Source organism: Saccostrea echinata, unplaced genomic scaffold, assembly GCF_033153115.1.
Source record: "Saccostrea echinata isolate AGI-Se365-2 ecotype Australia unplaced genomic scaffold, CSIRO_AGI_Sech_v1 ptg000062l, whole genome shotgun sequence".
Lineage (NCBI taxonomy): Eukaryota > Metazoa > Mollusca > Bivalvia > Ostreida > Ostreidae > Saccostrea > Saccostrea echinata.
Window position 1 is genome coordinate 8,175,619 of NW_026889811.1, and position 26,292 is coordinate 8,201,910.

Below are 26,292 nucleotides of genomic sequence, written 5' to 3' on the forward strand. Positions count from 1 at the left end.
TATATAGGAATCACCTTGTCCATCTGTCTGTCTAACTCTGTCCATCTGTCTGTGCAAATGCGTCTGGTCCATAACTTTCTTACGGGGAACATTAGAATCTACAACTTCACACAGAGATTGTTCCTGACCTGAGGGTTTGTCATGACCTTGACCCAAGGTCATTTGGGCAAGTTCAAGGTCACTGAAAGAAAAAAGTAATAATTCAGGTCCAGTCTATGTCTTTCTTAAAGATAAACTTGGCGAGTTCCCATTTTACACAAAGATTGTTTATGACCTGAAGGTGTGTCATGACCTTGACTCAAGGTCATTTGTGCAAGTTCAAGGTCACTGTCAGAAAAAAGTTCATAATTCATGTCTGGTTCACAATGTTCTGTCTTCCTGATCAATACATAGGGCTCAAAGCAGTGTGCCCAGTCAACAGGGATGCTTACTCCTCCTTGGCACCTGATCCCGCCTCTGGAATTTCCAGGGGTCAGTGTTCACAGATGTTTGTTTTAGATCAACCACTATTCATTTTCTTAACTTTTTTCAAAGCCTAGCACTTTGATACACTTGGTCCATGCTGCATGATCAGCTTGCTCTATTTTCAGTCGGGGAAAAATATCAAAATTGAAAACAGAATAGGTATTTGTTCTACATGTACTGGACATAGTGTATCAAGCAAACTAAAAAATATTTTGAAATAACTGATTACTGTACATGACGTATGTCTGCAAATTGTCTAGATCTAATGATTATGCATTCTGTTTGTTGTATTACATGTACCTTCAGCTCAATTAATGTATTTTTTAAATTGGAGTTTATCGTTATTTTAAAATTAATTGAAAAATCTGTTTTACATTATAAATTGTTACTAGTATTTACGAGAAATTGTACTGAACTTAATTCTGTGTTTTAATGTTGTAACATTTTTAAAAACCTGGGAAAAAGAATGTATAGAGGTGTCATTTTTAGAATTCAGTCATGCTATCTCTTGTTTCAGACTGGCTTCATTGTGTACCTTGCGATATGGAAATATTGAATCAGCCAAGTTTTGATGAAAGTCTGTCATCCAATAGAAACACTATATTTAAAATATGCAATTTTATTAGCAAATATAATAATTAACAACACAAATGATTTTTTTTAAATATGCAGATATTTTTAAATTCAAGAAATAATAAATCATTTGGCACAATCATTATTAAAAAAGGCATTTTAAAGCTCCTGAATTACAATACACATACTATAATGGCCAATGCATGTGCTCTTAACATGTTGATCCCATATAGAGGTCATATGCCTGAAATCAACTGGGCTCAAAAAGTATATTAAAAAAAAAATCGAAAGACTTTCAAAATAAGTATCACAGAAATGTCAATGAAAGACTGCGGCAGTAGTCCACTAAAAGAATGTTCCAAATTGAATGTCCAAACATTCCACAAATATTCAGAAGTCTGAATTTAGAAGAAAGGCACAGACACCACAAAGCAGTGAGAGCCAGAAGTGACAAGAATCTCTGGTCCATAGAAATTGTCTGCTTCCAACAGAGTAAAACTGTCAGGTGACAAGTCATCTAGTAACAGGGTTGTGTTAACCACTGGTCTGTAGTCCTCTGGAAGTGTCTGTCAAACATATTTCATAACTAATCAGTTTGCTAATCTCAGATGAAAATTGTAATATAATTTTTTTAGTAATAAATAAAAACATAAAAGGCACAATGTATGCAATACATTTGGGACAGTTTTGCACATACATGTATGTAAATTTGCAGTTAAGTAGCAGGGATGGGGTAATTGAGATGAGTAATTGTAATTTACTGTATTTAAATACATTTTTTCATACTATAAATTGAAAGTATTTGTAATTGAGTTTGCTTTCAATTACAAGTACATGTAATTGATTGTATTTAAATACATTCCAAAAATGTCATGTATATTTCAATTACATTTCAAATACTTTATTCTTCAAGTTACATATTAAAAAACATTTTTTATCATGATGCATACCAAGTACTGTTTGGCATGAGTTTGTGTTTATTCAATAATTAAATGCCTAATGTTTATACAACATAAACACACTGCCTTGGGCAACAGGAAAGGTGAAATTTAATAATACTGCTGCTTCAAAATAATCATGTACATCTGTTCTTCAAAATTGTAATAATACTTAATAGGTAGTGTCAGGCTAACTCCTTTTATAAACAATTTTATCTCAGTAAAATGTGTGAGCAAAATTAAAATACCTTTCTGATAGAAATTGGCTCTTCTTTGGACCCAGAGTTCAGTTGGCTACATTTCTCAATGACCTTCTGGACAGTACTCCCAGACAAGGACTTATGCTGAAATTATTTTACACATTATTTATTTGCTTTTTATTCAAGATATTTGAAATATTGTATGTTCTTTCACACACTGTTAATTTATCGTTTCAGTTTTTTACCTTTTGTTCCATTGCAGGCTGCTTTAATGTCACAGGAGTTCTCAATGATACAACACTTTGTGGTTCCTTTTGTTTAGGATTTGAGTTCACAGTGTCCATTGCTTTTTCCTCAGCAGTAGTAGCTTGTTTAGGAGTAGAATTAGCTCTATCCTTATCATTTTTACCAGCAGTGGTTATTTGTCTAGGTGTGGAATCAACACTTTCCTTGTTATCATCAGTAGATTCCCCGTGACCCTGAAAACAATCACACCATGCGATATCAAACTTGCTTTTTCAATTCTGAATTTTACTTCTTGACCTTTATTGCATTGATTTCAGATACATGTATTTATTACACCTACCTGTTTTTGTCTGTTGAGGATCCTCATAATTCTGGCAACATAGGGAGGGTATTCCACTGGGTCTGTTTGAACTTTGGGTGGAACAACAATGCGTTTGACTCTCTTCTAGAAAATACAAGAAGACATTGCAAATTCAAACAATGAATTTTGCAAGATTCAATCAATTCAGATACTTTATTTGATAAAGTTTTAAATTACCTTGCCACCTTTCTGAGTTACAGAAGTTGGGGCAGAATTCTTACTCTGAGTCTGGTGCAGTGTTGCTTCCATTTGTTTCCCAGTGGTCTGCTGCATGGGTCTTCCATCCATTTTAGCCAGATTTCTACTACCTTTAGCCATTGAGCTGTTAGAAGCTTGTTTGCTCTTATCTGCATTTGCATATTGTTTTTGAGAGACATCTGTAGGAGTCTTTTTCCTTGACTTTTTTGTTTTGGTCTTTGTTTGTGCCTCCATTGGTGCCACACATGTGGGTACACTCTGTGGGCTCAAACTCCATGATTCCTGATTCAAAAAATATTTCGTATTTCTCTTATTGAAAATGTTTACTGATTTACAGCTCAGCAAAAACACTTAATTAAAACATTAACAAAAATTAAAATAGAAAAACTTACAAGCTGAGCAGCAGAACACCTCTGGGAATAGCCAGCTGATAGTCCAGTTGTTGCCACATTACAAGTGGGTGTCTCTACAGGTGAGTAATTACCGTCCCCATAGATTGTTTGGGTTGGCAGATAAATGGTCTGATCATACACTCCAGCAACTGATGGAACACTGATGATGTTGGTAGGAACTTGTAGTTCTGTTCTCTTAACCCATTCATGTGGCACAATGGTTGGAGTATAGCCTTGAACCTCAACATTTGTAGGTAAAATCTGCTTATTTAAAAAAAAAAAAACAAAGTTAAGGGTTATTCTCAAATAATTTTACATTTTGTGTTTCAATTTTTCAATATGATACTTGGTGTTTTTTTAGTACAAGAAAATATTATCAGTATTTGTGTAAAAATATAACAAGGTAATTCAGAGAAGTTATATCCACTGCTTAAGGACCAAGTAAAAGGACTGAAGACCTAAAATATCAGATGGAGAAGGAAAAAAAGAATTGACCTTGACCTTTCACTTTTTGTCCTAAAATCAATAGGGGTCTTTTTTAAGTTAGAAAATCATCACCTTAGGTATCATTGCTAAAGCTCAAACAGATCTACAGCTTTCATCTGGAAACTACTTAATGCAATACTAGTATATGACTTTGTGACTTGGACTGTGACCTTAAAACCAATATGAGTCTTCTTTAAGTCAACAGCAGTAATGATATAAAATTTCACTGCAGCTTTCATCTGGAAACTACTTAATGCAATACTAGTATATGACTTTGTGACTTGGACTATGACCTTAAAACAATATGAGTCTTCTTTAAGTCAACAGTAGTAATGATATAAACCTCAAAGAGAACTTAAGTTATCATCTGAAAACATGAATTTCTGATCTTGACCTCTTACCATTTTACCTCAAAACCAGAAGAGAACTTGTTTAAATCATAGAAAATTCTGATGTAAATTTTCACAAGATTGCAAAAGAACAAAGAAAACTTATCATCTGAAAATCATTTATACAGTGTATGACTTATGACCTCAAAATCAATAGGGTCTCCTTGAGTCAAAGGTAGATGTTTTCAGTGCACGCATCATTCAGAACTTTCCATATTTGAAAATCAAATAAAAATGATCTCTTGTAAATACATGTTTCTTAAACATGGGATGCAAGTACTTACAAGTTCATTTGCAGAGATTGGCTGTTGTGGCCCTGCCTTTGTCAAAGTTGGATTTAGAATGTGGACAGCAAAAGCATTCTGAGCTGAGGGATGGATATTTCCCTGGCTGTTTAAGACCAGCTGTTGTACAGTAGACTGATCGTTGTATTCGGTTTGCTTTTGCAGTACAGTCTCCTGAGATTGCTGCTGGATGGACATCCATGGTAGGGTCTGTCCTGATCTCAGTACATTCAAGGTCAGTTGTGGATGCACATTTGTGCAATCAGTCTACAGAAAAAGAAAATCACAATTGTATTAAAAACTACAGGTACTTTGGACAACCTCACAAATTTATGCTCCCTACTACATTTTTAAGTGCCTGAGAACATGCTTTAAAAGTGACCTTGAACTTGCCAATGACCTAGGTTAAGGAAATGACACATCCTCTGGCCAAGAATAATCTTTTCTTGGAATATGAACTTTTAAAGTTTCACCATTAGAAAGTTTTGGGTGAGATAAAATTTTACACTTTTTCTGACAGTGACCTTGAATTTATCTAAATGACCTAAAGTCAAGATCACAGCATACCCTGTGTCATAGTAAACCTTTGTGTAAAGTATCAACTTTAAATTTGTCTCCATTAAAAGAGCTAGGTACATTTTTTCCTGCTAGTGGCATTGAACTTGGCAAAACAGCATTGGGTCATGGTCATTACACACTCTTTGGTCATAAGCAATCTTGTGTTAAAATAGCTTTCAATTTCAAGATACACATGCATCAGAATGACTGGAATTACATAATTTTCTAAAAGACCTTGAACTTGACCAAATGACCTTGGGTAAAGAACATGACACATCCTTGGGTCACAAGCTAACTATTTGTATGTAAGACATGAATTTCCAATATCTCAAATCTAGAAAGTTTACACCTTTTCTGTCAGTGACCTTGAACTTAAGATTACATTGAATAAATCATGACATATCCTCATGTTATATGCAATCCATGTGTCATGTATGAATTTTACAAAGTTATGGCCCAGACATGATTGCAAAGACAAATGGACAGATAGACAGACAGATAGACAGACAATGGTGATTTCTATATGCCCCCCCCCCCCATCTTTGTTTGTTTTGGGTATAATTAAAAAAGCACATAATGAGACTAAAAGTTTATCATGCATTAGGCCATCTTTAAAAACTTGCTTGGTTGCCCTCTCTCGACCGACTTACTAAAAATGACCCTGACTCAAAACGTTTTTTTCCAGGTAACCATTATTTTTTTTATGCATTCCGGAAAATAAATATTGAAAATTTGGCATTGGTGTTGAAATTTTCTGGGGAAAAAAATTTCCCACCTACCTCACCCATTTTTTTCATCCTGAGTTGGCAAAAGGCAAACAAACATTATTTGAAAGTTGGCCTTAGTCTAAGTTTTGTCTACATACCTGTTGATCTATCCTTGTCCCTGGTTGAGAAGGATCAGGGTTGACTGCCTCAGTGCTGGTGACTGAGCGACCATTAGGAAGAACTGTTGAAGTTATGAATTGTTGTATTTGTTCATTGCTCAACAGAGGTTTTGCCACCTGAAAACAATGCAGATATAAGTGTAAACATGAATATATTCAACATTGGTCTATATTTATTTAGAATATCAGTATTCTAATATTGATAGGGGCTATAAGACTAATTTATAATTGATTTTTTTTGTAGCAAACAGGGCTTATAAGATCCCTTTGAGTGACCTTATTAAAAATTAGCAGAAAGCAAATAGCAGACCCGTAGAATACTCCTCCCTTTTTTTCTGAGTATTTTGCTATATAGTGAATTTTCATTTAGATATTGGTTCCCCCCCCCCCCTCCACACACATTTTTGTTGCTGTAAGGTCGAGCACCAGCAAAATCCAAGATTCCAAGATCCCCACTTTTGAAACCATTGCATGGTATATAAAAATTGAGGACACCATTTGATGTAACTTACTCCATTTGTCACCACTCTGCCAGCTGTACGAGTGGACCCTATGTTATGAAATACTGCTTGACTGACAGCTTGAATATAACGCTTTCTTGGTGGCTCAACCTGTGATATAAAAATATTATATACATAACAAATGTATGAGGGTCCATTTCTAGCAAATTCAGTCAAAATCGAATGCAAAGTTGAAACAAAAAATGGCCAAACAATATATAGTTTAAATATAGAGGATACTGGAAAAGAAACAGATCGGATTGAAAGATAATCAGAAGAAAGATAATAGAAAAAAATTCCAGAGAAGAAATAGATGAAAGGAAAGTTATATTTTTAATTAACTTACTTCTCTACACCAATTACATATAACATATATAACAAAACTGAGACCTCCTCAATTCCCCCGGAAGTGGTGGGTGTGGTCAAGATGTCCACTCCCAGCCTCTTGTAAATACTCGAGGCAACTTCCGGGTTGGGATACTGAACATCCATTCTCTTCTGAAATGAAGAAAAAAATACTAGTATTTGAACAATTCTGCTACCTCATGTCTAAAATTTAAATACATACATTTATATGTGGACCAAAATTGTTTGATACTTATCATTGATTTACTATTTTACAGCAATTTACAATTTCTAAAAAAAAAAAATAAAAAAGAAATAATAATACTATCTCATCTGAGGACGACATACATAAATAATATATAATTTAAAATTTTTAATATTCAAAGATGTAAATAAACCAGGGCTATTTATGGTCTATAACATTGGGGCCACTGAAGGGTCCAATTTCCAAGTTTAAACAGTTAAAGAAAAAAAGGTACATTTTTCTCCATATACAGTGTAGTCATTACCTCCCAAATATTTGGATATTGAATATCTAATAACTTTACCTTGCTTCTCAGGATCATGTACATTGCAAAACAGAAATATAGTTGATAACAAGCACCAGAGACATACATAACACTATAATAATCATTTACTTATGTCTCTGCAAACACCAGAATTAAAAAAAAAAAACAATTCGAGGGGTTTTAAAATACAATATTTTTTCCAAAATGACCCAAAAAATTACTAGTTTACTGCCCTAACCCAGAACCAAGAAGTGAATTTTTAAAGCCGGTCCGTATACAAGTTTTGAACCCTTTTGCTGTACTGTATGGTTAAAGGGGAACAACTCGAATTACTCACTGTTCAAAGCCCCTTTGTTATGTTGGTCATATCAAATCATTCTTTGAGGTGGTTTTGTTGTGTATTATTTTTTTTAAAGTAGGGATATTAATTTTATTACTTTAGATTAAGAATTACAAATATTTTGGCCTGAAAACGTTGATTATTGTCTTCCTCGGATTCTTGACTACAGTGTAGAGGTACTCTCAATTTTTTTTTTCATTCTGACAGATATAATTTCATATTCAATTCAGTACTTAGAATAATCTTCCATTTTTTTTTCTTTTTCTTTTTCTTTTTTATTTTTGTTTTTGTTTTTTTTTTTGTTTTACTGGGAATTGTAAAAAAAATATTAACACCAAAGACTGACTCTATATTAAAAAAGACTCTCTATCTAACGTTCGAGGTTTTGAATATCTCTTCCTAGCAACACATTTAACTAATCTTTTCACCACAAAAGAAGAAATATATGACCATTACCCTTTTATAGCCCTGACTGTTCATTTCTGTAACTGTATCGACTGTATGCTATGAAATAGTTCAGAAAATCTTCGCTCAGCGAAAATCACGTCTTATCTCAACAACTGATGCTGAAACAATGAGCTGTATCCAAAACACATCAAACAGCCTAGCGATCATGACGTCATCACCAAGACGACAACCAATGAAAAACTAAAGGCGAAAATATGAGTCTAATTTTAGCGATCGGAATTTCCTGAGAAGTAACTGCTTAAGAAAAGTTGATTCTTTGATATATGTTGCCTACTTGCACATCTACGAACCTTACTCATCTGTTAAACATCTAAAGCTGTATCCATTTCACATCATATCTTGGATAAAGGTTTCTTTGTCAACAAGAAGAAAGGAACCTTGTATGATGTTCCAGTCCACTATCAATTTAGTTATGGCTTTTTGTCAGTCCACTCTCAATTTAGTTATGGCTTTTTGTAACACTCCGCTTGTCGTCTGCTATTTTGCTCTCTACTTGGGAAAACTACATCGTTTTGAGTTATCCTTCTTGCATTAGTAACGCACATATGGAGTTATCCTTCTTGGATTAGCAACGCATGAGTTCAAAGGGAAGTAACCCTGGCACTATTGTATTCATTTTTAAGAGTTTACAAGTTAAAAAGTATTTTATGCGTTACCTGTTTATTTCATGTATACATTTCTGTTGTTGCAAATTTAAATGTGCTAGTTGCTAGTTTGATGGACTACCGATTGAGACTGGTAGGTTTTATAGCTTTTTTTAAAATTTAGAAAAACTGGGTAACTTTACCCCAAGATTTATGCAAAAACATATTTTCAGTTTTTTCTGATCTCAAGAATTGTCAGGTTACAGATAAGTAAGTACTTTTAAACAACGAAATTATCTTCCAACACCTGTAAACTTTTGTAGACATGTCTGTTATTATATCCTAGCTCAAAATTTTATCATTTTTGTATTTTTAAGCCTCATGTGAGGCCTTAATTAAATAAAATGTTCAAAAGTTTTCCCCAATAAGTTGTTAACAATTCATAATACCTGTGAAAATTAATTAAATTTAGGCTCGGAATTTCTGTTTCGGGGGGGGGGGGGTTAAAAATATTTTCCAAATTCCATTGAAAAATTATAGAGTTTTCTTTCTTTCTTTTCCCAAATAAAATTTTGTAAAGAAAAAATCATACAAATATCTTTTTAAAAATGACAACACATTCAAATATGTTTTAAACTTTAGAAAATTGACTTACAGTAAGGCGGCGGAACAAAACTGTCGTCTGCAGTTCTTTCACAACTTAGGACTTAGGAAAATCATCTTAGTGAGGTACCGCTATAATGTTAAAAATCCATCTTTAATATATTAAAAAACAGGATCCCTCCCCTCCAAGAAAATGAGACCCGGATTCAATCAGTCCAAGGGGAGGCTTTGAATAGAAGTATGTTTCAAAGAGAGACAGTACAGAATTACTGAGTGTATAAAATGGATTAACTCAAAATTGCACAAACATCTACGTTACTAATGAAAGTTCTGCAACGTAAAGAAAGGAACTAAAGAAGAAAAAGTAATAAATGTACACAAAAATGTAACATGTATTTTGTACTCGAGTATTTACGATATAATTTTCCTAACTTTTAAAATCATTTATTTGATGCTTAATAAGATTTTTATGTTACGCACTACAACATTAAAAATTGTCTAGCTTGCATGAGTAACTTAGTTATGATACATCAGGCCCGTAGGAAGCAATTTCAGTTTGGGGGTAGGGGTGGGGGGGGACAACCATACATTTTTAGTTGGGGGGGGCACTATCAACTACCATAAATTCCTTGACAAGCAAAAAAAAGGGCCTCAGACGTTTTTATTGAGGGGGCACAAACATAGTAACTATGTTCTCTATAGTAATCTTTATATCGGCAAAATTATTGGTGGGGGGGGGGCACGGCCCACCGTGCCCCCCCCCCAAGTTCCTACGGCCCTGTACATGTACATCATAATCCACAGAAATTTGACTTTACTATATTTGTTACACCATATAAAATTTTATAATGTTTGCAATATCGCCCCCCCCCCCCCAAAAAAAAAACTGTCATTTTTAGCTCACCTGAGCCACACGCTCAGGTGAGCTTTTCTGATCAAAAAGTGTCCAATGTCCGTCCATCTGTCTGTCTGTTGTGTTGTCTGAAAACTTTATACATTTTCGATTTCTTCTCAGGAACCATTGGGCCAATTTAAACCAAAGTTGCCACAAAGTATATATTCACAGGAAGTACACGTATCACACCCTTTTTCAAGAGGAGTTGATTAAGACTTTGTGAAAATTTGGTGGCAATTTTAAAAAATCTTTAAGTTAGTTCATACATGTGTCATGATCCCCGGTGGGGGGGGGGGGGGGTGGAGGCGGGACCACAACAGGGGGTCTAAGTTTTTCAACGGAATCTACAGAAAAAAACAGCAAAGCCATGCTCAGTCATATTAATATAGAAGCATCCTCAGGTAGTATAGATTCAAGTTTGTTCAAATCATGACCCCCGGGGGTAGGACAGGCAACAATAGGGGATTAAAATTTCTCAAAGGAATCTGTAGAAAAAATCTTTAAAAAATTCTTCTTCTAAAGAACAGTAAAGCCATGATTAGTTATTTTAATATAGAAGCATTCTCAGGCAGTGTAGATTCAAGATTGTTTAAATCATGACCCCTGGGGATAGGGTGGGCCACACCAGGGGATCAAATATAATATAGGAAATATCTTTGAAAATCTTCTCAAGAAAGGCAAAGTCATGATCAGTCATTTTTATTTTGAATCATTTTCAGGTAGTGTAAGTTTGAAGTTTATTTAAATCATGACCTCTGGGGATAGGGTGGGGTAGAAATGGGAGGAATGGGAAATCAAAGTTTAATATAAGAATGTAAAGGAGAAGTCTTTAAAAATCTTTTCCCCATGAACAGCAAAGGCATTGTTAGTCATATTCACATATGGCTGGATCCTCAGATAGTGTACAGTACCAACCAGACCCAACCTGACAGAGAGCAGTCCCGGGGACTGCTTTCTGGGACTGCTATTTAAAGCAGTCCCACAGGGGTCCAAGAGCAGTCCCACAGCGGTCCCAGCAGTCCAAGATTACTGTTTCGTCTATTTAATTCAATCTTTCATTAAAAGTTAATCTGAAATTTAAAAATATATGAAACCCTCCGATTCTGACATTTTGGCGCTATGCTGTGCAGTGACTATTCACGCTTCGAATACTGTGATTGGATGAATATATTTACCTCAGCCAATGGCAAATCGCATTTTGAAAGGCTTGTGAAAAGTTTAGTTATAGTTCTTTTATTTTTTCAGTGACTACTAATACACTATCGGCGGGAGAAATAAAAATAGGGACTTTTATTTTAATTTCATTTTAACCCAAATAAGGGTCGGTGCTCCCTTAAAGCAGGGTATAAAAAAATGTTGGTCTAAATAATTATTATAGAATTACATTTCCTTAAAAAAATATTTTAAAAATTTTACAATTTTAGTAAAATTTTATTTTTGAATGTTCATTTTGTCTACTCTATATTTAAGTAATTTAGAATTAAATTTTTTTGGAAATCCTCAGAGTGCTATGCTTTGGGGCTTGAAATTGTACGTGTAGATAACTTGGTATATTCAAAATTTAACGCAATCTCTGGGTATATGGAGTCGTTGCTGTAATCATAAATTAGCGCAACACATGTCCATATCGTGTGTTGTATACTGAAACGCAAAAGAAACGCAACATCTTTATTTTAAGGGGAAAATTATATACAGGTTATAACTTTATACTTAAAAAGTTAGGACATCTTCAACTTTGCCAAATCAGTAATTTAACGGTTTAATGATTTTCATTCCATTACCGGAAGTTGATTCTGAGCCCTTTTAACAGGAATAAAAAATTGCATGTTTAATAAAACATTTGACAATAATTTTGGTTTTCAAGGGTATGTAGCTGTTTATCAAAAGTATTGCACTAATATTAAAAAAAATATTTCTTTCTTTTCCCGATGTGGTGCCGATATCTCCTCAAAATAACTGAAAGCACGCATTTTCATTGTTCTTAATGGCAATTCTCAAAATAAAGGTAAAGGAGAGTTGCAGATGCAAATATGCAGTACATAACGACTCATCAGGTTATGCATTTCACATGTTTCATAAGCATGAATGACAGATCTTTGACCGGAAATCCAAGGGTTACTACACTACGCCAGGTAAGAGAAAATACGACCTCAGTATCTGAAAAACAGGCACTTAAAATGCCTAAGAATATTTATTTCGCTCAGTTCAGGAGATTGATAAACCTAATGCATCGTAGATGTTGTACATTGCTAGCATGCTGAAATTGAATGGTCGGAAGGGGGAAGTTTTAAAGTTATATGTGTTACTTTCTAAGGCTTAAAGATAACATTAAAAAATGAATACAGTAAGGTAAAAATTTTATTTTTAATCATCAGATATTGATTTAAACGTTAAATGTAAAGCAGGCCCGGCGAATTGACACTGTATGGAGTACGGTACATTGTAACGCACATCAAATTGAGTTATCCTTCTTGGATTAGTAACGCACGCTATTTGAGGCTGGAAGCACAAGGTGAAAAATTAGAATATATATATTCTTAGCACCAATGAATGATTTATCGTAATTATGATTTATCAATTTAACACATACAAAATTTATACTTTTTCTAATATATGGCATTGACAGGTCACTTTTTAAAATGACTATTTAAAAATATAGAGAGCCCCTCTAAAGACATGATAAAGATAGATGTTGCTGATGAAATAATATCTCTTCTGGCTTAGAAGAAAATAGTACCTTAATTTGAAACACTTTCTTCAGTTTACATTATAAACAGAATTATGCATCCTGATCACTGTATCAATTACAGTGCAAGTTTGTTCTAAGTTTTACAAAATCACATCAAAACTGAAGGAGTCAAAGCATTTTGAAGGATTCTCATATATTCTCTTTTCAAGAAGCCATGGGAACACAGATAAATGTTATTATGAGCCTTGTATTAATTCTTCTTTTTTTGAAAATAAATTCAAAACCTGCATCATTGGCCTTACTAAATTTCAAATTTTACCTGAAGCTGTCCAATATGACAATGTTAACAATTGGATTGTTCGACATCAGGAAATAGTTTGTAAGTATACGTACAGAGTGGACATAAGAAGGGATGTATTCGAAGTTCAAAGTCATCGATGGAAGAAATGTTAAATTCATTTTTCAGGAAATTATTTTAAACAGAAATATTAAAATATTAAAGCTCAGGTTGTTACCTGTTTTTATGTTCCATTACGACGACTTGGAAAAAAGTTCGAGAGAAAATTTCATCCTTCTAGCCAAGTTTATGTTTTCTTGCTGTCTCTTGCTGTGGCCTTCAGTTCAACATTTAGATATGTCTACGACGTTTTATCAATCAACATTCATTTCATTCCTACGTTGATTCGATATTTCCCTTTGAACTCGAAATAAAAGATACTGTAGAATCTGACATATCTGTTTTATATATGGATAGTTTACTAGGAAAAGACATAAACGGTAACCTAACAACAACACGCTTTTCTATTGTCAGCTTCCCTTATTTATGTAGCAATAATAAAAACGTTATCACCTGCATAGGGAGTTTGATTCGACACCCAAGAGCATGCTCTACATAAGAACAATTTCTAAAATGAGGCAAGCTATTGACAAATAAGTTGATGAAACAGGAATATCACCAGTCTCGTTAAGGCCATCTTTCAAAAAATGTTTATTTGCCCTCTGCCGACTGGGTAAAATGGCCCAACTCAAAACTTTTTTTAACCCCCAGGAAAAAATTATTTTTTCATTCCAAAATTTTCTCATCCAGTCAACAAGTATTTTAATTTTATTAATACCTTTGATTTAAATATACTTTTGAATATTCAGCATTGATGTTGAGATTTTCTGGGGGAAAATATTTTTCCAAAATACCAACCGATCCAATTCTTTAAACAAAATTATTTTAAAGATGGTCATAAAGTCAAATTCTATGGTCGATACAATGAACTTGTCAGCAAATACAATCTATCATAAGTCGAATATTAACTAATTGTTAGGTCATTATTTTCACTGAATTGTCTATGGATTTTTCGTTTGCCCGATCATGACAAGGAGCACACGGCGGGTGTGACCGGTCGGCAGGGGATGCTTTCTCTTCCATGGCATCTGATCCCCCCTCTGATGTTTTTTACAGGTCTGCTTTTGCTTTACTCCAAATTTGTATTGTTTCAATGAAATTTTAAGCTTGATAACTGTGCATTATTTTCATATGTCATTTCTCTAGTTTCAGACTGGCTTTAATGTGATTTATCTCGACTTCTGTCAGATGGAAATACTGAATCAGCAAGTGTTGCTGAATATCTATCTTCCAATATAAAACACAACAAAATAAAGAATGCAATTTTATTAGCAAAAGTAATCAACAACAAAAAGTGATTTTCAAACATGCAAGTAGTTTTAATAAAAAAAATTATATTATTGAAGTAATCCAAAATTTTCAGATCATTTGGCACATGATTGTGAAAAAAATGTTCCAAAGCTCCCATATCAAGTCATAGGTTTAAATTCATACTGGTATCGGCTCCAAAAATGTAAAACAGGTCAAAAGACCTTTCAAAATAAATATCACAGAAACTTTAATGAAAGACTGCGGTTGTACACGTAGTTCACGAAGAGAATGTTCCTTCACTGAATGTCCACACTCTCCACATTCAGAAGTCTCTATTGTCCAGTTAGAAGAAAGGCACAGACACCACAAAGCAGTGAGAGCCAGAAGTGACAAGAATCTCTGATCCATAGAAATTGTCTGCTTCCAACAGTGTAAAACTGTTAGGTAACAAGTCATCTAGTAACAGGGCTGTGTTAACCACTGGTCTGTAGTCCTCTGGGAGTGTCTGTCAAACATATTGCATAATTAATGTACTTTGTTTGTAAATCTAAGATGAAATTTGTAACATAAAATTTAATTATTAAATGACTACATAATAGCCCCAAATGCATTTTTGGACAGTTCTGCATATATGCAATTTGCAGTTCAACACATGTAATGCCAAGCCAAATCCTTTCACATATTATTTTAAAAATATAGAGAGCCCCTCCAAAGACATGATTTTATTTCCACAAAATGTGTGAGCAAAATTAGAATACCTTTCTAATAGACATTGGCTCTTGTTTGGACCCAGATTTCAAATGGCTACATTTCTCAATGACCTTCTGGACAGTACTCCCCAGGACTTATGCTGAAATAATTTTACACATTTAGTTACTTTCATTTTAAAAAAATGACATTTTATTTTCACACTTGTCAAATTACATTTTTTCTGTATGTTACAGACTGCTTTGATGGCACTGAAGATCTTGATACAACACTTTGTTGTTCCTTTTGTTTAAGACTTGAGTTCACATTGTCCATTGCCTTTTGATCAGCAGTGGTAGCTTGTTTAGGAGTAGATTCAGTTCTGTCCTTATCATTTTTACCAGCAGTGGTCATTTGTTTGGGTGTGGAATCAACACTTTCATTTTTATCATCAGTAGATTCCTCATGACCCTGAAAACAATCACACAATGCCAAATTAAACTCGATATTTTCAATTTTGAATTTTATTTCTTGACCTTTATATTGCACTGATTTCAGTTATCATTACACCTACCTGTTTTTGTCTGTTCAGGATCCTCATAATTCTGGCAACATATGGAGGATATTCCACTGGGTCTGTTTGAACTTTGGGTGGAACAACAATGCGTTTGACTACCTTCTATAAAATAAAGCGCAAATCACAAATCCACACAATTAATCTTGTAAGAATAAGGATTTATTTTTTATGTTCAGTCTTTTAAATTACCTTGTCACCTTTCTGAGTTACAGAAGTTGGGGCAGAATTCTGACTCTGAGTGTGGTCCATTGTTGCTTCCATTTGTTTCCCCGTGGTCTGCTGCATGTTAGCCAAATGTCTACTCCCTTTAGCCATTGAGGTGTTGGAAGTCAAAAGTGTGCCATCTGCATATTGTCCCTGAGAAACACTTTTCGGAGTCTTTTTCTTTGACTTTTTGTCTTAGTTTTTGTCTGTGCCTCCATTGGTGCCACAAGTGTGGGTACATTCTGTGGGCTAAGACTCCATGATTCCTGATAAAAAAAAGATATTAGTATTAATTTTGGTTGAAATTGTTACGTTACTGACTTTCAGATTAAAAAAAAAAACACACTGAACAAATTAAAAAAAAAACAAATGTAAAAAAAAAACTTACAAGCTGAGCAGCAGAAAACTTCTGGGGATAATCAGGTGATAGTCCAGTTGCTGTCACATTAGGTGTGGGTGTCACCAAAGGTGAGTATGCGCCCTGGTAGTAACAGTTACTACTGACTCCATGAATTGTTTGGGTTGGCAGATGAATGATCTGGTCATACACTCCAGCAACTGATGGGACACTGATGATGTTGGTAGGAACTTGTAGCTCTGTTCCCTTGACCCATTCATCTGACACATTGTATGGGGCATAGCCCTGACCCTCAACATTTATAAATGAACTCTTTAAAAAAAAAAAAGAAAGAAACAACAGTAAATTTTCACCACAGAAATATTTATTGTACACATTAAGCACTGTTTTTTTTGTACTTAATTATATTAAAAACAAAATATTTAGAGTTAGTTGTCAAAAGGCACAGATAAGGTCCAAAAATTAATTTTAGATTCTCAATCCAAAAATTTCTGAGATACTTTTTTAAAGAGTTATCTCTCTTTTACTTGGTTACAAATGATAACATCAACTGAGTTTTACTTTTTAATACTCCTTATCATTTGATACTCAATAAACTTCTATTAATGTTTTTCAAAACATCAATAAAAAAAGGCTTATTGATAAAATATACAATCAAACCTCGTTATATCAAACGCAAAGGAGCCGGGTTTTTGTTGTTGTTTTTTTTTTTATAAAAAAAACTCCGAGATATCTAAAGATTCGAGATATTGAAATTAAAATAATTTAATGAAAATAAGTGGTTGGGACTTCCAAATTACATGTATTTCGACATATCCGTGGTATTCGAGATATTGGTGCTCGAGATACCGAAGTTCAACTGTAGTTATAAAAACAAATTATTGTATACTTACATGTATTAACTAATATTACAAGTATGGGTGAAAAAGGAGAAATCCTTAATTTTCTTTTAAAATAAAAAAAAATCGTTTTATTTCCCTTTCTATCACGTGAATAACATTAATCAATGTGAAAGTATTTGACCTGAAACGGCAGTACCTGAGAAACCAAAGATTTTTTTCACCTATGGAAACTCAAGATGACACTTAATCGATTCCACATTATGTACTTGGGTCATAGAAAATCTTTGTGTTAAATGACCTTTCATTTTCATTGGGAGAACGTTCCTTTATGAACTTAAATACTTTCTTAAAATATATTCTTTAAAATGTGGTCCTTGAGTACATGGCTGCTAGAAGAAGAATGAAAAATTAAAAAAAATATATTTGCTTCTCTGTCTAAAGTTTAAATGCCTAATTGTGATCTTTACTAAATGCTATGAAATCAAGAAATATTCATGAAATTTTAAAAAGTAATCCCATTATGCCAGATGGAACCAGATTTTCAACTTAAGAGATTCAGAATAGGGGACATTTTTTTCTTTCCCATTCCAACTTATCAAAATTACAAAATTTCACTTGTTTAAGTATAATTAAATAACCATAAAACACTGGCAACAATTTTTTTTTCCAATTTCAGGACAACATCAGCACAGGAATTAAATAATGTTCAAAAAGTGACCTTGAACTTGACTAAATGGCCTTTGGTCAAGAACACATCTCAAGATCAAATGCTATCTTTGTATGAAGCATTAACTTCCACTATCTCTTTACTAGAAATTTATCGACCAGAGAGAAATTTTAACCATTTCCTGCCAGTGACCTTTAACTTAACTGATTTACCTTGAGAAAAGGTCAAGACACTTCTCATGTTATATGCAATCTTTGTGTCAAGTTTGAACTTCCACTGTTTTTTTATTACAAAGTTATGGTCCAGGCATGATTGCAAAGACAGATAGAAGGACAATGGTGATTTCTGTAACAACCCCCTACCCCCCTCCAACTTCATTTTTGTGCAGTATAATAAAATGAACTGAAAAATCAGATAATGAGACTCTAAAATATTTATGCCTTAACCTAAGCTTTGTATGCCTACATACCTGCTGTTGTATCCTTGTCCCTGGTTGAGAAGGATACACAGTACAACTGGTGACATTAGGGTTGACTGCTTCAGTACTGGAGACTGAGCGACCATTAGGAGGAACTGTTGAGGTTATAAATTGCTGTATTTGTTCACTGCTCAACAAAGATTTTGCCACCTGGAAAAAAGTGCAAATACAAGTGTATATATGAATATATACTTCAAATATTTACTTGTAAATTTATATTTATATCAGTGTCCAGGTACAAAAGACTGATTTATTTGTAATTTTGTACCTGTAGTAAACCGGACATAGTAGATTCCTTTAATGTGAACACTTTTAAAACTTTCGTTTATTTAATAAGTCGTCTACTACATCTAAATGTTGTATTAAAAATTGACTATACTTTTTGATGTAACTTACCCCATTTGGCACCACTCTCCCAGCTGTACGAGTGGGTCCTGTGTTATGAAATATTGTGTCATTGGCAGCTTGAATATAACGCTTTCTTGATGGCTCAGATTGTAATTTAAAAATACTATATAATTCATTTATTTAAAAAGGTACATTTTTGCAAAATCGATTGAAAAATTGGAAAAAAGTGAAAAGATATTGTTTAAAACTCATGGAAATTGGAAAAGATATACTAGTAGATTAAATGTGGATAAATAACCAGAAGAGTGGATAAAAGAGTATTCTAGAAAAAGAAAAAGATTTAAAAGGAAGATTTATATTTTGAATTAACTTACTTCTTTTTAACACCAATATATATATATATAACAAAACTGAGACCTCCTCATTTCCCCCGGAAGTGGTGGGTGTGGTCAAGATGTCCACTCCCTGCCTCTTGTAAATACTCGAGGCAACTTCCGGGTTGGAATACTGTACATCCACTCTCTTCTGAAATGACAAAATAAAAACAAAATATTTGAGCGATTCGTGTAAATTTTAAACATTACTGAAGAATGATTTTAGGCCTAGATACTTAGGCAATGAAATTACTTTTTCTCGTATATTTTTAGACCGTTTGGTTTGGACTTGATTTGACCAGCTAACTTGCAAATGCATACCAAACCTACATGTAGATATCTTACCCTAAGTCAGTAAGGTATATACAGTAAATTACCTAGCTAGCTGTTGCCAATCCAGGCCCCAGATATATACTTTTCAGTACAATTATTGAAATATTATGAGTCCATGTAAAGACTAAAAGAATACATTTTCGGTAAATTCAAGTGTTGTTTTTGAAAGATTCCAAAACAGTTAATTTTTCTTCACTAATTTTTATAGATTTAATCAATAATGATACATTGTACATGTAACGCCTAAGCTTTCATACAACTTACAATCAATCCATACTATATAGTGTGGATTGTGTGCTGAAATAGGTAACAGTTTAGACTTTTGATCTTTTTCTCAAAAAAGGAAAACATGTATATAATATATTAAAGTACGAAATCTAAATATTGACACTCTAAACCAAAGCAGAATGTTTTTTTGGACAAATGGAAAAAAAATCTGACTGTATAAATATGTAAATATCGAGCTTGTCTATTTCGCTTTCAACATGGGGTGACTGGGGAAAATTAACTGCATAAAAATACCACAGAACTAGCTCGGTGTATAGAGGGTCCTTAATGTTTAAAATTTGTTATAATTGTAACGAAAACTCTTGTATTGGAATGGTCAAAGGGGGATAACTCTAAATAGTACTCGCTGTTTATTAATCAGTTAAACCCCCTTTTTCTATACTTGATACATGTGTATATAATTATGTAGCCTACATATAAATTTAATATAGTATTGTTTAACTTGAATTCCATCTTCTTGAATGTAATTCTGCATAGGTCTGTTGATCTTTACTGTGTTCTTAATCCTACATGTATACACATGTAATTAATCCTAAAAGCGAATCTAAACAAAAACCTACTAACGGATACTCTGAGTATGTGTTTTTCATGCATGATGCTACACTTCAATCAAAACAGGGGTTTCCCAAAACAGTAATCATTTTATAATTTTATTAGCCTATAGATTAAATATCGGTTATTCTTCTGCTTCAATTTAATCATAATCTGCCATGTAAATGGACCAAACGGACTACTAGCGTGAATCTTTCGATATTAAAGAAAGGACAATCATGAATAATATTTCCTCCAAACTTATTTTTTTATTTACTAAGTTTTTAATTGTTCATAAATTTAAACTGAGACGACCAATCAAGGTTATATTCAGCTAAGCCCCATTAAAAGGTCGTTGGCCTAACATGCATAACGTTCCAGATTTTTAAAAATATGTCTCCTTGGCAATAACTTAATAACTAGGCCTATAGCCGAATATTTTCCCCATAACACAAACAAATATGACCATTACCCTCTTATAGCTCTGACTGTTCATTTCTGTAACTGTATCGACTGTATGCTATCAATTATTTCAGAAAATCTTCGCTCAGCGAAAATCACGTCTTATCTCAACAACTGATGCTGAAACAATGAGCTGTATCCAAAACACATCAAACAGCCTAGCAATCATGACGTCGTCACCAAGACAACAATCAATGAAAAACAACATACTAAAATATGACCCAAATTTTAGCCTTCGGAATTTCCTCATACCAAAGTATTGTTGACATTGTAGGGGAGGGGGGGGGTTTAAATACATGTACTTACGCATTTTCAGAGTTATAAGACTACTGTAGCAGCATCACATGATTCCATATCTACACATGCATTTCACATCACTGTCAGCAGCAAAGTTTCTTAGAAATTGCCAAACTTCACGAAATATACTTTAACTTCTGCGAATGTAATGTCCCGTTTATAATTAAGTCTGTTCGTTGTTAACTGACTACTAATTGGTCTGATCAAGAAGGATAAAAATATAGAAAACAGACACATGTATTTTGTCTGTGCTTTTTGTTTTCTACTAAGGGAAATAACTTGGTAACTTTATCAAATGAGTTATCCTTCTTAGTGAGCATATCAAAGGACCCATATCAAAGGGGATAAAATAATCAATACTTTGTGCTCTTCGTTTTGCCAAACAAAATAACTCATTTGCAGCCGTGAAGTGTGTTATAACGATGGTCGATGGGATCGGTTATCCTCTAGATTTTACAGTTTTCAGGAAATTATCTTCAGACAGGGAAATCAACACGGTGAGGTACCATTATGATATTTGTTTTTAAAAAAACACCAGCAAAAGTTCATGCCCCCACTAAATAAGTATATATAAATAATTGAAGCTATCCTAAAGGAGGATGGAAGGGCGTATATATTTTCCAGTACTATACACTACATTCAATATAACATACACGAAGAGCCAAAGAAAAAAAGAGAGCTAAGAATGCAAAATTTTATGAAATGCGTTTTACCCGCATTTACTGGCGGAAATTCTATAAAATGGTGCGGTGCAACTGCAACAAATAGAATTTCTTAAAATACAGAATATGAAAAATAAAAGAAATAAAAAGCAAATAAAATTTCAAAAATATGATTGTAACAATACAATTTTTGGGGAAGTTGGTCTCCCCCACTTTTGAAACCGTTGACCGGGGCCCCATTTTACAAAATAACTTAACGACTACGATTAAAAAGTTATTATGCAAATAACTTTCCACTTTCCATTGCTTTGAAAATGGTTTTAATCTTTTTGGAAAGACCTTAGAAAGATATTTTTATGCAAACAATTTTTAACAGAAACACAAGTTTTGTAAGATTTTACAATCAACTGAAGTTTTTAGTCTTAGTCGTAAGTTCTTTTGTAAAACAGATCCCAGGCCCGTAGCAACGATTCAAAAGTGGGTGAGGCCAACTCCTCCCCCCCCCCCCCCAAAAAAAAAGTGAAAAGCAAAATCCCGGATTTTGCCAGTGCTCGACCTTACAACATCTCAACGGGGGGGGGGGGGGGCAACCATGATCTAAAGGAAAATTTACTATAGCAAAATACTAAAAATACTATACTTAGAAAAAAGTGGAGCCCCCCCCCCCCGCGCGTTCTTTTGGCCTGCAGAAAAAAATATTGAATGCATATAACTCTCAAAAACACAAAAATAAAATTTGAAAATACATTTTAAAGCAATATGAACTGCAACTTTGAAGTCAAAATTTTTTGTGGCAAAATTAAATAACAATTTCAATGACAGAAAAAGAACATTTATAAACTTCCGTTGTTCATATTTGCGATGAAAGAACTATTTAGAAGCTTTGACTGAAGCAAAATTACATTATTGTCGTCCTGTCAGTATTTATTTACTATACATTCCATATTGTACAGAAGCCTTTTCCTTCGAGATCAATTTCGTTACTTACTGGAATGTAATGTATTGTGTAATATTCGGAAAGAATTTTTGTTACAGAAATACTATGTTCATCCAAAATGTTATAAAATTTTGTAATTTAATTACAAATACTGACCCAGCATTCTTAAGAAAATTGTGTATATTTATCACCAAAATTTTTGACACTGTCTGTCCTCCTGTAAACTCTGCTCGTCGATAATTATTGTAAATATGTACATGTATATATGTACCTCTTGTACCATTCATATGGTTTATTGAGAGAATAAATATATGAATGAATGAAAAAGACAATTATACATCAAAAGTAGAAATGTTGAAGTTCAGATAGAAAATTACTAGTGCACAATGACATGCACATGTTGAAGCTTGAATGTTAAAGCTAAGTACAAGAATTTATTTTTTTTTTTTCATTATTTATTTTTTTTAGTTTATTACACCTCATTGTCAATATTAGCCATTTCAGCTCTTCTCTATCCGTCTCCAGAGGGCGTAATTTTAGAATTAACTATAATGTATGTAAAAGTTATGTAGTTCATTAAAGATTTGCATTTAAATAAGGTTTTAAGGTGATATGTGCCGTTCCACACCAAAGAGTTATTTTCCTTGACCCCTGTTAATCATTAATGATGATTGATAGTTCTTAATGAGGTTCAAACTAGAATTAAAACGTAAACGTGTTGAGCAGACTATTTAGGTAAAAAAAAAAATAACATAATATCATAACATGATAGAAAGGATAACTTGACAAATGAATATTTCAATAAAACTTCACTGGTGTCAATCAAAATATGTCCTTTTTTACTTTCTATACACTCTCTGTTTTGGGTAAATTATTAAATAAAAATTGCAGTCCTGGGCCGATTGAATTGACATTACGATAAAAATGATTAAATACTGTGATTAAAATGCAGAAATATATAGTACAGTGCATGACAACAATTCGCAAAATATGTTAAAACAATTTTTTTGTACTCCTGCATTAAGGACACACGCAACGTAGTTTTGAACTTTATTTTTTTTATTCCCTGTATAAATTACGAGTTGCAATAATTGAAGGATCTTTGTGCAATTTAATGATGCCTGATAATGCTGTACACATTTGAATTAAACTTTAAAGAAATACGGGTTGAAACTATATTTTTGTTAATTTTTCTTTAAAAACACATTGATTTTTGATCATTTGATATCTGTTTAAAACTCCTGGGTAATGTATGCTGATCTTTTGTCTTAGAACATATGATATTACTTTATCCAAGAGAGAGAGAGAGAGAGAGAGAGAGAGAGAGAGCTTCGACTTATTTTTCTTAAATATATTTTTTATATAATTTTGCAAAAGACAGAACCTCGTTTTTTTTTAAGAAATATGAGAATACATAAAAAATACATCATTCGATACATTGTGCAGATGTACATTATTAAATAATTTCTTGGAATTTCGGTATATTATCCAGTTCAAAGACAAGGTCAGCAATTTTCTTGAGGAGTGTCAGTTTTTCACCGTTTTCGCTTCCTTGATTTTGATAGAGTTTTTTTTTCTCGTCATTTTACCTGTGATAAAACATTAGTCAGTCATCCTTTACTGTAATTCACCATTTACTATTTTCTTTGAAGAATTAAAGCTACTCTAATTGATATACTACTGATATGTACGTATAGCAATGAATTGTCGACCAGGACTGACGCACGCTGGAATTTCACGTTGATTAATTATCGTTTAAATATAAATATATTCCTTACATTTTCTGTTAAAATGATGAATATGTTTGTTTTAAAATGGCAAAAATTGTAAACAATGTAAGGCCGTCATTAAAAATATCTTTGTTTCCCCCAACCCGACCCTAAAATCTCAAGTTGGGTAGGTAGGTAGGTAGGTAAATAATTTTTTTTTTCTGACAGCAGTTTTGAAAATACCTATCTTTATAAATAAGAAAGAACAAAAGAAACGGATTTTTAAACCGAATATCATACAAATGAAGTAACATGTAGGTAAATTAAGTCACAAATATTATTTATCTGAACTTGTGAAATAACTCAGGCCAGCGTAAATTTACTGAAATCGAATATTTACAAAAAGACAAGAATCGCAAATACTCAACCATCGGACATCCGAGTATATTTTTCAAACCTACTATCATCTTCGAGTACTTACACAGACAAAATGTCAAGGGCCTCGCGTGGCGGTTTATTCCCACCTAGCCAAAATTTCAAATTTCTTATTCCCATCTAGCCAAAATTGGGATTTTCACACCTGAGTGGTCACCTGTGTATAGTCTGTTTTAGGCTTATTACCTGTAACAATTACCTGTGGTGTACAAGTTCATTATCAAAATGCATATCATAAATATTTGTTTTATTAGATATTGATTAATCAGGTTCTGCATATCAATAATTTTAAAACATAATTCATTTAATTCATTCATCAACATGGAAATAAATAATTTTTTGACAATAAACAATTGAATGTATTTGGATTATTACTTAACTAATACAATATAGAGATGAAAAGAATTGTTTAATTTATTTTGCAGAAATACTTGAACTAATTAATAACCACCTGTGTTAAAATATGAATTCGTGATTGAGATAAAGATACAATGTGGTTGTGATTGTATACTTATATGCACATGCATTTATAAGTAATTTCTTCCAAACATGCATCAGAAATAGTCTTTAAATTTATGATATATTTTTATATTTCAAAAGAATTGGACATAATTTATTGACAAGAAAAGTCGAACGGATTATAGACAATATAACTTAGATAATCTTCTCTTGTTGTAACAATTTTGTAAAATTATCATAGTATAATTTGATTTATATAGTCTGCTGGAAATACATAAGTAGTATCCAAGCTGAAATTTAATTTTTAATGTCAAAATATAACTTTATAGTTAAAGAACTCGCTGAGGATATTTTTTAAATGTACATACTCATTTTGAAAACGCTTGTGAATACTCATTAAAAATTCGGCATTTTATGCATCAGAGAAGACATCATTGATTCCCCAATAGAATCAGATGCACATGTACAGTGTATAATGAACAAATTAATGTTTGTTTTGAAAAATTATTTCTGTAGCATATTTTTCAAACAAAATAGTCTGATATAAGCAAAATTTATTTGAAGTCAGTAACTTTGAAAATGAACACTTTTGCATAAACACATGTACTATTGATATCAGTCATCTTATTTCATTCTTTTTGCCATTAATGTTAAATTTTAATTTAAATGTTAGTTATAATTCTCATTTTTATTCTAACACACAGTATAGAAATTCAAGATTTAATTGAAAGGCATTAAATAGTTACTGTACCTTACTTCTACATGTATTACAAATATTTGTGATACATATAAGTAAAATAGGAGAGAATTTAAAAATTGACATGCATTAATTTAAATTTAAAAAATCTGAATAATTTGAAATATTTATGGCATTTACCAATAATCACATTATCAGAATTTAAGTATAATTTTAACCTTTTACTGTGGTTAATTTAAAAACAGACTATAGGTCACCTGTAATTAATTTCTTTTGTTCTTCCCCTCCCCTTACCTGTGCACCATTCCCACCTAGCCAAAACCAGTCACCTGTAACAATTTCAGATTTTGATGATCTATTTTTTACAAAACTTAAAATTTACGCAAGCAT

At 32.8% G+C, this 26,292-nt stretch overlaps 1 protein-coding gene across 1 annotated transcript; it reads right to left on the reverse strand.

Moving 5' to 3' along the window:
- Positions 1 to 1,141: 1,141 nt before the first annotated feature.
- On the reverse strand, positions 1,142 to 20,847 carry LOC133175473 (uncharacterized). Its single transcript, XM_061310573.1, has 11 exons — positions 20,717 to 20,847; positions 6,867 to 6,974; positions 6,489 to 6,587; positions 5,956 to 6,093; positions 4,533 to 4,799; positions 3,374 to 3,634; positions 2,961 to 3,263; positions 2,763 to 2,867; positions 2,422 to 2,655; positions 2,225 to 2,320; positions 1,142 to 1,604 (listed from the first exon to the last, which is right to left on the reverse strand). The coding sequence occupies exons 1-11, from the start codon at positions 20,738 to 20,740 to the stop codon at positions 1,443 to 1,445; spliced, it is 1,797 nt and encodes a 598-aa protein (XP_061166557.1). The 5' UTR covers positions 20,741 to 20,847; the 3' UTR covers positions 1,142 to 1,442.
- Positions 20,848 to 26,292: the final 5,445 nt, after the last annotated feature.